We start from the raw sequence: 11,487 nt of genomic DNA on the forward strand, positions 1-11,487 counted from the left end.
TTTCCTTGACTTCTGTATCTGGCATGGGTTTGTAGAGCTGTTTTTCCCTCGTGCTAGCTTCGAAACTTTTGCGTGCTCTTTGAAACCAAGTCTTAAACTCAGTCTTTTCTTTAAGCCTTTCCTTCTTGCCCTTCTGCAGAACACGGTGGCTGCGCTCGAGCCAGAAGTGGTTTCTTTTGCTGCGTGTGGAGACTGGATTGCGCAATCTCTGGCGATGCAGCTGACTCTGCCCTTTGCATTTGCCTCAACCTTTCAGGGATTCATGGTTCTTTTTAAAGTTTGCTGCTATTCAGAGAGAATACTCCTATTAAAAAAATTGGGTAGGGAATATAATAGGGGTTAAAAATCTTTCCTGAATTTTATCATCTGAAATAAATTCTTTTTTTTTTTTTTTTGGTGGGAAAGGTTAAAACTGAATATTTATTTCTGCAACCGGCAGAGGTCAGTTAAAAAAGAAGAGTTCCAACTGTTCCTTTTGACAAAATGGATTTTTATTGCACTGTGAAATAAAACCGAAAGTGTAGCCCAGCATGGCTCTGAGTTTTAACAGTAAAATTAAAATATATTTTTTGCTTTCTAAATTATTTATAAATTTAGCTGCTTTTGTTTTCCTCAATATTTTGGAGTTTTGCTACTGTGCATGATAGAGGAGAGCTGCTGAGCTTGCGAATAACTGACTTGAAATTGCTTTGAATAATTTTGCTTTTTTTGGCTTTTTGTACCTAATCAGAATTGATGTGACTGAAGTACAAATCTTCATAATAATCATGCATTTACTGGCAGTGATTGGAGGACCACCTTTTTGGCAATCTCTGGTAATTTTGTTCATGTTCTTATTTTATCCTTTTTAATCATCTCGTAGACACCTGGAAGAACTCCCTGCACAGTTTAATTTGTGAGGTGAAGGTTTTCCTCGCGCTTTTCCTCATAAATGGAAATATATGTTGTTGTATACAGGTCACACGGCAATAAGTGTGCGTTCTGGTTTTGCCAGAGTTATTAAAACAAGCTATTATTTTGTATCTTGTGTTTGCAGGTAGAAAGCTATCAAAACGTTGCACAAAGTTAAATGTACCTTCCGAGAAGTCCAGCTTCCTTTGAGGGAACTGGCCCAAACTTGAATGAATTCATGCAGCGAGGTAGAGCAGCGGCGGAGGAGTGCTAGATTGGATTGAGGATTTGGGGGAACTTTTTGGAGAGCAGTTGGTAACCAGCAGGAGATCATTTGCCCTGAATGTGGCTGACAACCCTTATCTGTATAGGGAAAATATTGTCACTTTTCTTAAAAATTAAGATCATCCTAATTAAGCAAGCCATGGGCTGGCTGTGTATAGATCCTGCAGATGTTACATAGGCTCAGCTGCCTCCTGTGGGCTGCCATAAATTGACTTTATATTTGCATTACTGAAGCCACATTGGGCTGGCAAAATGCCTTTATCCAGAGGAAAACATATGCATGCCTACATAAATAATAATAAATTTCTAGAAACAACATCTAAAGCATTGATTTCCTTGGAAGGTTTTCCTTCCTGAGTTATCGATCTTGTTTTGTACTCAACAGATGCAGTTCTTAAGGTGGATAAAGAAATCTTGATTTGCAATAAAACCAAGAGATGGTCAAAAATTACTGAAACAAGTCAATGAACTTCTAATCTGCTTCATCTCACTGGAGAAATGAACTCTCTAACGCTGTCGAGATTATCTAGAGAAAGGAGCTAACCTTGGCTACCCCAATTTTGCTACATCCGCTTTCAGGCTTTTAAAAACCCAGTCCCCCCCCCCCATTTAATGATGTAAACTGCAAAGTAAATACCACCTGAAGAGAACGAGTGGGGATAGAACTAATTCTTAAAAAAAAAAAAAAAAAAAATAAAATAATGAGGCTACAAGTGCCAAAGAGTTCCAGGGAGATTAGTGTGGCCGCCAGCCCCGTGCAGCTGCATTTCTGCCGTACAAACAGGGATTTCCCAATTCGTGTTCTCAGTTTCCTTTTTCTCTTCGTTGAAAAAAGGAGGAGAAAATGCTGCCACAGCAACCTCTGGCACAATTCAGTGCGAGGTCGTGCTTGTGTGAGCTTAGAAATTGTTCTCGTGTGGTATTAAATAACTCGAATAACCCTTTTAACCTATTAAATAACCCCTTTTCAGCAAAAATGTTGAAATCCTGTAGAAGTTGTGTGTTGCAGCAGCATTTGGCCAAGTCAGCTCCCGAAAGATTAACCTATTCTGAAGTCTGGTGTTGGGCTGATGGAGGCGTTTCTCCGGAGGACAAACTCCATCAGCTTTCCCATGACAATTAGGAATTTTCCCTTTTCATTCAACTTGCGAGATATTTGTGTTTGCTTGGAGGTAAATGTTATTTCCTACTTGCACAGCAAAATATATCGCACAACTTCCCAGTCCGTTAACATTTGATGTGGCAGCAAAATTGGTGGTTTGGTATTTTTGTGGGGTTTTTTTCTGTCTGGGAGGGGGGAATAATGGAATAAAATGTGGTTGTACACTCAAACATTCCACTTTCTTATGCTAACGTGCGAAAAGCAAAACAATCTGAATAGGTAAAATGCAGAATTGTGTATTTTGTCAATTGTTGCTTTCATTAGCTTTCTTTTTTTTCCCCCTGGGAAACGGTGTGTACCTGTGCTGGCTTCCTCCTCTCTCTCAGTGTAGATTCTCTTTAAGGCGTGTTAAAACGCTCTTCTGGGAGGCTCCTGGAGCGCGGTAATTTCGGGTGGATGGTGAGTACGGCTGAATGCCATCCACACTGGGAAAATGTGAGTCAAGTGAGCGAGCTGAGGCACAGCTTGTTTGATGCATTCATTATATAGAGGTGGGTTTCTTTTTTCCTGTTTGAATTGAGAAAAGAGCTGCAATTGCTTGAGTTTTATTCCACGCCGTAACCTTTAAAAGCATAAACACTTCATGAATATAAAGCAGGCTGGGTTTTGGCCCGTTGTGGGTTGTTGTTCCTCCTGCAGATGTGGCCAAAGCGTGTGTCCGTATGGCTGGGCTCCGGCACGGCGGGAGCACCTCTGGCCACCGACGGATGTGTGGCCTCTTCTACACTCTTCCCTGATGCTTCCCTCAGCCCTTAGCTCTGCTCTTTTCCTGACTGCTTCCTAATATATTTATTTTTTAAATCCCACTTCATGCTGAGTCTGGTCTGGAGGCCTGACATTAATTTTCTGGCAAGTTATTCTGGCCTTGCTTTAATCCAGACTCTGGCAAAAACTCGTTAATCCATTCTGTGCCTGCTGCCACTTGTTGTTATTAACATGCATGGTTTTTTTTCCCCAGCCCAAATTTGGAATGCTCCTTTTACCAGGACGTACCTGTATTTGGAAGCTTTCTGTGCAGTGTAGCCTTTCTTTTCAAAGGGTTTAACAGAACGTAATTTACCCGCAAAGATTTGGCCTGTGCTACTTCTCTGCATTACTGACAGCCTTGGGAAGTTCACATGGGTCTGACTTGGGGTGAAACCCGGGCAATTACCGGCAGGGCCGGAATAATTGCAGGGACCGTAGTGATAGATGGAATAGCAGACGAGGAATTCTTGTGGCTTGTCTTGGAGTGTCCTCTTATTTAAAAAGTCCGGGCCCGCAATGCCATTTTGCAGGAGGATTGCTGAGTGCACCTCCCTCTCTTCTGCTACTCAGATATTTTTTTTTTATTTTTTTTTTCCCCCCTCCGTGCTATTTGCTTGTCTTTGCCGCTTCCAGCTCTTGGCCTCGCTGCCTCCATTCTGTATGCAAAGCAATTTAGCAGGTGCTGCCTTGGTGCTGCCTTTTTACGCCTCTCCTTTGACTTTCCTCTGGCAAATTTCTGTACGTAGCTTTGTTTCCCGTTAACAATTTCTGCGAGGTAAGTGCAGTCTAATACCGCTGATGCAGCTCTCAATGGAAGCAAAAAGGAGAGTGCTGTTGAAGCACAACTAGCTAAGCTGGATGTTACAACAGCGTGGTCTCATCCTTATGCCTTTCCATCCTTCTCAGGTGTTTTAGGAGCAGTTGGGAGCTCCTGGGGTGTGTTTTCCAGCAAACTCCCCTTCTCCTCGGGGAACATCAGGCTGAATGTCTTTTGACTCCTGTTTGAAGTTCACCGTTGTTTTCCTCTTCCTGTAGAAGAGCGAATTCACCTCATTCTTTAAATATCAAAATACGGTTTCTGAAGCAGAGGGCAGCACAGGTACCTTCCTTTGTAAGGCCACAGAGAGACCTTCACAAGTCCTGGATAAGGACACAAGTCCCAGTAGCGTCACTGACTGATGTCAGCACTCCAGTCTGTGGCAATCATGGAATTGTCAGAGTTGGAAGGGACCTCTAGAGATCATCTAGTCCAACTCCCCTGCTTTAGTAGGGTTGCCAAAGCACATCACTCAGGACTGCATCAAGATGGGTCTTGAAGATCTCCAGAGAAGGGGACTCCACACCCTCCCTGGGCAGCCTGTTCCAGGGCTCTGGCACCCTCACTGGAAAGAAGTTTCTCCTCATATTTGAATGGAACTTCCCATGTTCCAGCTTGTGCCCGTTGCCCCTCATCCTGTCACTGGGAACCACTGAGAAGAGTCCGGCTCCCTCCTCCTTCAACCCACCCTTTAGATACTTGTAAGCATTAATAAGGTCTCCCCTCAGCCTTCTCTTCTCCAGGCCAAAGAGTCCCAGCTCTCTCAGCCTTTCAATGGGTGCCTTTTGGTTGCTTGACATTATTCTTTCTCCACTATCTTTCAGAAAATGTTTTTTGACTTTACGGCCCAGCCTGAGCAAGGGAGGGATGTGTAGGAGTGTCATGAAACTCGGCTGGCAGCGATGTGGAGAGGAGACCTGGGTGCTCCTCAGGCTGCCCAAGAGCCAGGCTTGAAGAGTTCAAGCTGCCTCTTAATTGTGCCCTGAAAAGATCGAGAGATTAAGTTATTGAATGCGATAGAAAACTAATGATCTTTACCTGCTGAAAGCTATGCTGAGAGTGTAATTGAAGAAAAATAGAAACAACTTGACCTCATTTAGGGCTCTGTGTGTGGTTGCACTCCTTGCTGTTGGGGAGCCGAGTGTGTTTATTCAGTCGAGTGTTAGGGCTTCATGAGTTCCTGCTTTAAGAGCCCGTGAAGACTTTCAGTAGTTGTTTTGGGTAGTTCTCTCTAAACACTTGCTACCATAACACATTTCCTGTGGCTTATTTTGAGCTCTTTTTTTCTTCAGTTCTAGTTTCTCCTGTTCTGCCTGAAACACACCGCTGCTACCAAGTGAAGTAACCACTGTCTTTCTTCCAAAGCTGCCCCTGCTCGTTTTTCATCTCTTTAGCAGCCCATGGCTCGCTCTCCTGGGCTCGCTGACCCCAAGATGACTTGTCTGATCTCTGGTTGCTTCCCTTCTCTTGCCTGTAAGGTGGTGCCCAGTTTCTTCGGGGGCTTTGTTTAATCATCTCCAGTGGCGCTCGCTTTGCCCTGTTTGATCTTGGGCTGCAACCGTGGGTCTCATGGCCAGCTTCGGAAAAGATTTCTTTTCCACTGATAGCTGGGTGATCTAATTAGCCAGTTCTTGGTTTCTGTCCGCTTCTCTGCTTTTGATGGCTCTTTTCAGGTGACTGAAGATAAGCCTGACTTTATAGGAAGCTTGATGGAAGGATTATTGAAAAAATACATATTTCTCTGTGCCTTGTAGAAATGTAAATCTCTGCATAGCAGAGAAAGAAAAGCAAACGTGGTGTTGGAGAGTGGAGTGTTTGAGTGCACCAGAAATATTAAGCCCAATTTTTCTTTGCCTGTGCATATTTTAACTTCTTGTCTCTCTCCTCCATTAAGATCCCAATACTGAATATTCAGGTGAAAATATTCCCGGCTCTCTGCACTGTGGCAGGAACCATATTCTCCTGTACAAACTACTTTGGTGTAATCTTCACGGGGGGAGTTGGCAAAAATGGATCCACTATAGCAGTAAGTACTTCGTTCTGCTGGTTACTCTTCAGCGCTCTGTGGCTTTTCAGCCAGGCCTTTGGGTTTTATTTCACATAATACCTCCTACACGTGAAATGTTTTCCTTTCAGTTCCTTGCTGGCTTGAGGAAAACAAGTTGATATTGTCCGTGTGAGAACAGTAGCTTTAGGAGTTGAGTTTTACAGTTTTTGAGTGACTGAAAGTGCACGTGCTGCTTTGACGTTTGCTTTTGAATTAATCCTATAAAACAGGTTGTACAAATAACACACCCTGCCAAAGAGCGCGTAGAAGAGTCCGGTGCAAAAATCCATTCAGAAGGAAGTTCATCAAGACCTTTGGTTATGGTTTTGATCCTTCTAAGAGATCTGTACAATTCATGTCACCAGTGAAAAAGTACAGGTGGGGCTGACTGCACAAGGACTTTCTGTTTCAGTGGAGATGATTGATTCTGGAGCCCCAGGAGTTTTCCAAAAAGCAATTCTCTACTGGCCTAATAATCATTTGCTACCTAGAAGGCTGGTTTAGTTGCTTTGTAGCTGGCAGAGAAAAACCGATAGAAGTATTGTCCTCTGTCACTTGGGACTGCCTGGGAGAAACATCAGGACTGTGCACTTCTTGCTGCCTGAAACCTTAGTTTCTCCCCCCGCACAAGAAAGGTCCCACCACGTTCTCAGCTGATGCTCACTCATATTTCACCACACTCTGTTCCTGTTAGTACCTGTGTTCAGAAAGACGTGTTTTTGATGTGATGTTAGTTAGAAACCACACGTTTCGTACCACGTGAGTGTTCGGCTTCTTGAAGTTTCTTTGCAATGTGCACGTTTTATTGACCTGACGCTTTAACCTTATCTCCCTGTAGGGAACGAGTGTCCTTTCACCTTTTCTTCATATTGGGTCAGTGATTGCGTTGGCTGCCATGATCTACAAGAAATCTGCCGTGCAGCTCTTTGAGAGGCATCCCTGCTTATATATACTTACTTTTGGTTTCGTATCTGCTAAGATAACAAATAAACTAGTGGTAAGTGTCCCAGAACCTTTGAGTTTCTTGTTACTGTAGTAACAGTTTTTTGTAGATGTTAAAGTTTTCTGGTTATTCCATGGACATCTGTTTGTGTACCAAAGTGATGCTCGTGCCTTATTCTCAGTGGCTGGGAGGTGCAGGGGAGCCTTTCTGCTGTGTGAAAGGGGAGTGTAACCTCAAGTAAACCACAGCCAGTGCCAGCGCAGCTTACAGTTGCCCCAGTTCTGTTTCTTCCCCTTTCCCAGCTGTTTATTAACACTTTTGCAGTGTGTTTGCACACGTGTGGTGAGCTGGGCTGGAACAGAGGTGGCTGAACCCCCCTCCAGATGCAGAGGGGAGGAAAGTTTGGGAAAGGAGAGCAGGTGACAGAGCTGCTGAGGTTTGGAACAATCACTCAGGGTTTAACTTAAACAATTGGAGAGAAATAGTGGTAAAAAATTATGAACAGGTTTGTACTTGGGGACAGATATCAGTGCTGTTGGGAGAGGAGCCCCCCTTAGACAGAGTGAATGAGGGATTAAAGAGCCCTTGCCCCACACCGCCTTGGTTCCGCAGGCGTGTGGTGCGTTGCCACCTGAACTGGATCAGTGTCAGACGTAACTCGTGATGGAAGAAGAGTTTATTTCTTCCCAAGCCCAAGAGTTTATTTCTTGCCCAGGTTCGGAGGCAGGAAAGGCAGGGATGTGGTATGGGACAGCCTCTGTGTGCCGGGGGAGGGAGGGAAGCTCACACTTGGACAGAAAAGACGCAATCACCAAATTGTCACCTGAGGGAGGTGGTGAAGTGGGATGGGAGCCAATGAGGGGGGTGAGAGGAACACCAAGGGGCTCTGGTTTTTGGAGATGTAGCAGCTGTGAGTTGTTGTTTCCAGGCTCAGCTAAACCTTAAATTTTACTGGTCTGCTTCCATTTTACTGTTTTGTTTCTGGCAGGAGGAAAAAGTTTTGTGGGCTGGCAAATATGTTAGGTGATTTTACTGTAGCTGAATATGAGCCGGCAGTGTGCCCAGGTGGCCAAGAAAGCCAATGGCATCCTGGCTTGTATTAGAAATAGTGTGACCAGCAGAAGTAGGGAGGTGACTGTCCCCCTGTACTCAGCACTGGTGAGGCCACACCTGGAGTAAAACTGTGTCCAGTTTTGGGCACCTCAATACAAGAGAGATATGGAGGTGCTGGAGCGGGTGCAGAGGAGGGCAACGAAGCTGGTGAAGGGCCTGGAAAACAAATCCTATGAAGAGCGGTTGAAGGAGCTGGGACTGTTTAGTTTGAGGAAGAGGAGGCTGAGGGGAGACCTCATCACTCTCTACAACTACTTGAAAGGACACTGTAGAGAGGTTGGTGCTGGTCTCTTCGCACAGGTAACTAATGACAGAACGAGAGGGAATGGCTTCAAGCTCCAACAGGGTAGGTTTAGACTGAACATTAGGAAAGAATTTTTCACAGAAAGAGTGGTCGGGCACTGGAACAGGCTGCCCAGGGAGGGGGTTGAGTCACCATCCCTGGATGTGTTTAAGAGCCGTTTAGATGTGGTGTTGGGGGATATGGTGTAGGGGAGAACTTTGTAGAGTAGGGTAGATGGTTGGACTCGATGATCCCAAGGGTCTCTTCCAACCTGGATGATTCTATGATTCTATGATTAATAAAAGATACTTCTCTGCAAACCTTGCATCTCGTATAGCTCTAGACTTTCATGGCCGAAGTTTAAATACTTGATATATTTTACAATAACATGGCTTGAACTGTGACCGTTTTGGCTTTGTGTATTCTGAAATCACTCTACCTTGGCTGAAGTATGTTTATTTCTTAAACTTCCTTTTTTTTTTTTTTTTTTAACGTAGGTTGCACACATGACCAAAAGTGAAATGCACCTGCACGACACAGCGTTCATAGGCCCAGCACTATTGTTCCTGGACCAGTATTTTAACAGCTTTATTGATGAGTACGTTGTACTCTGGATTGCCCTGGTACGTATGGGCTCTTTGCCTGTCACAATCACCGTGAGCGTTTGGGTGCTCTCCCACAACCGCTCTTCCTGCAAGTTGAGCCCAGCTGTCTCACCTGGAGTGTGGTGGGACTGGGAACCGGCTTTACAGAGATGATTTTAAATAGAGTGCATGCAAACATTTTGTGCGCTGGCAGTCCAGAAAGCCCCCCCACACCCTGGGCTGCATCCCCAGCAGCGTGGCCAGCAGGGTGAGGGGGGGGGGATTCTGCCCCTCTGATCTGGGGAGGCCCCCCCCCACTAGTGCTGCCTCCAGCTCTGGGGCCACCAACATCAGAAGGACATGGAGCTGTTGGAGCAGGGCCAGAGGAGGCCACGGAGATGCTGGGAGGGCTGGAGCCCCTCTGCTGTGAGGACAGGCTGAGAGAGTTGGGGGGGTTCAGCCTGGAGAAGAGAAGGCTCCGGAGAGACCTTGGAGCCCCTTCCAGTCCCTAAAGGGGCTCCAGGAAAGCTGGGGAGGGACTCAGGATCAGGGAGGGGAGCCATAGAAGGAGGGGGAAGGGTTTGACACTGAAAGAGGGGAGATTGAGCTGAGATGTGGGGAAGAACTTGTTTGCTGTGAGGGTGGTGAGAGCCTGGCCCAGGTTGCCCCGAGAAGCTGTGGCTGCCCCATCCCTGGAGGGGTTCAAGGCCAGGTTGGAGGGGGCTTGGAGCAACCTGGTGTGGTGGGAGGTGTCCCTGCCCAGGGCAGGGGGTGGCACTGGGTGGGCTTTAAGGTCCCTTTCAACCCAAACCGTTCCATGATTCTATGAAATAGATACACATGGTTTGCTCGGTGCAGAGTTTAAACAGTTTTAAAGCAATGTAGCAAATGTTCTGCTCTAAGCTTTGAACATTTTGAAGGTTTGTGTTGACGCCTTGTTAGCGAGGGAATATGTTACGCACAGTGCAAGTGGAGTATGGCCGTGCCTTGAGCTCTTGAAAGCACGTTCATCTGTCATTACTAGCAGCACTTGTTAGGGAAAAAATATCTTAAGTGAAGCTCATATGTGCTCATCAAGCACTCAGGTGTTATCTACCAAACAGCAGTGTTAACCTTTTAATAAAATTGGTATTTTTTGTGTGGTTATCACCGTTCAGAGTTAATGGGGCATTTCACAGTGTCTGTACAGCTCCTGTAACTGCTTTCCCCTCAGTGACTCTAGAATTAAGAGTCTGTTTTCTTACAAAGCTGGAAGGAAGTCCAACATGTTCAGAAATTGCCTTTCTTCCGAGTCATTATTCCTACGGAGCTTGAGATGTAATTCTTGAAGAGAGGATGCTAATATTCTAAAGAACACAGGTGGTGTTAGAGTCTTGGGTTATACTCTGTGAACATAGACTTAAATGTATGTCTCTTTTTTTTTATTACTATTTTTTTTTTTCCCTTGGCAGATCTTTTCTCTCTTTGATTTGCTCCGATACTGCGTGAGTGTGTGCAATCAGATCGCTGCCCACCTCCACATCCACGTGTTCCGAATCAAGTCCTCCGCCGCACATTCTAATCACCATTAGTTAAAGGGGGAGTCGCCCTAAGGAGAAATGAGGAAGAGTTGGTTTTCTACATGAACGGATGTGAAGAAATGTAGGAGACTAAGGCAAAAAAAAAAAAAAGAAAAAAACAGATAAGAACAAAGTAATTTATAATAATCAATGTTGTATAACTTTTATTCTTTGTTATCGGTAACACTCCTTAACTAGTCTCCTGCCTGAGAGAGTGAGTTCCAAGTCCACCCTAGTCAGCTCTCCGTGTAGTCAACTCTGGTGGTTCGAAGCCCGGGAAAGCATGCAGGGAGTAACGCTCTGTCTTTGTAATTCCCTTGATTACAAAATAATCTATATATGGTGAATGGATCCCCAACAACTGAAGTTTCTAATGTAGTATAATTACAGCTGCAATACGACTTGCTTTTAATTTTAATATTTCATCATCTCTTAGTGAAATACTTGTTTAGTGTCCACTTGAAATTTATTTACTAAAGACCTGAGCTGGTAAAAACGGAGATATCGCACTAGCTTGTGTAGCTGCAGCAGCTGGCGAGGTTTGAGCCCAGACTGATGTGGTTCTTTTGCTTTATGCGTTGCTGAGAAAGCGGTTTCTTGCTAAAGACTGATGCGTTGAACAGGGTTCTGCAAGCAGAAGGGACGACCGGCATGCAAAATAGTGTGGTATCTTTGTCAATTAATTTTATTTTTTTAAATAAACATTATCTAAAAAGACAACTTATTTCTCAGTTTTCTTCAGTGGAAAGACTATAAAAAGAAAATTTTACTGTTTACTTTTTTATGTATGGAACTTAAGCAAGGTTTTCTTTCTGCTCTTAATAAATGAGAATTCTGAGAGCAACAGTTGCCTTCAGGTGTGTGTGTTGCTCGCTCCTGCTTAGGCTTCTGAAGTACACGCTGCCTGCTACTTGGAAAGCAGTTTTCTAATGCTTTTATGTGTATAATAGTGTCGTTCCAGGATCTCCGAGAGCTTTCTCCGCTCTACACAGTGCAGTGAGTTTGGGGTGTGGCGATGGTGGTGTTTTAATACCATTTGAAATGTGGTGATCTGCA

General features: G+C 44.7%; 1 protein-coding gene across 4 annotated transcripts in view; it reads left to right on the forward strand.

Annotated features, from left to right (window-relative positions):
* CEPT1 (choline/ethanolamine phosphotransferase 1) overlaps positions 1-11,141 on the forward strand; it is a 34,581-nt gene extending 23,440 nt beyond the window's left edge. For 2 of the 4 annotated variants that reach the window (XM_074163508.1, XM_074163505.1), the window contains exons 5-9: positions 731-815; positions 5,797-5,928; positions 6,788-6,946; positions 8,786-8,911; positions 10,324-10,528. In XM_074163508.1, coding sequence (XP_074019609.1) covers positions 731-815; positions 5,797-5,928; positions 6,788-6,946; positions 8,786-8,911; positions 10,324-10,443 — 622 coding nt within the window. In that variant the 3' untranslated portion in view covers positions 10,444-10,528. Of the gene's footprint in view, positions 1-730; positions 816-5,796; positions 5,929-6,787; positions 6,947-8,785; positions 8,912-10,323 lie in introns of all 4 variants that reach the window. The other 2 variants (XM_074163507.1, XM_074163506.1) reach the window with 1 other exon arrangement.
* Positions 11,142-11,487: the final 346 nt, after the last annotated feature.

This window comes from Numenius arquata, chromosome 24 (assembly GCF_964106895.1).
Source record: "Numenius arquata chromosome 24, bNumArq3.hap1.1, whole genome shotgun sequence".
Classification (NCBI taxonomy): Eukaryota; Metazoa; Chordata; class Aves; order Charadriiformes; family Scolopacidae; genus Numenius; species Numenius arquata.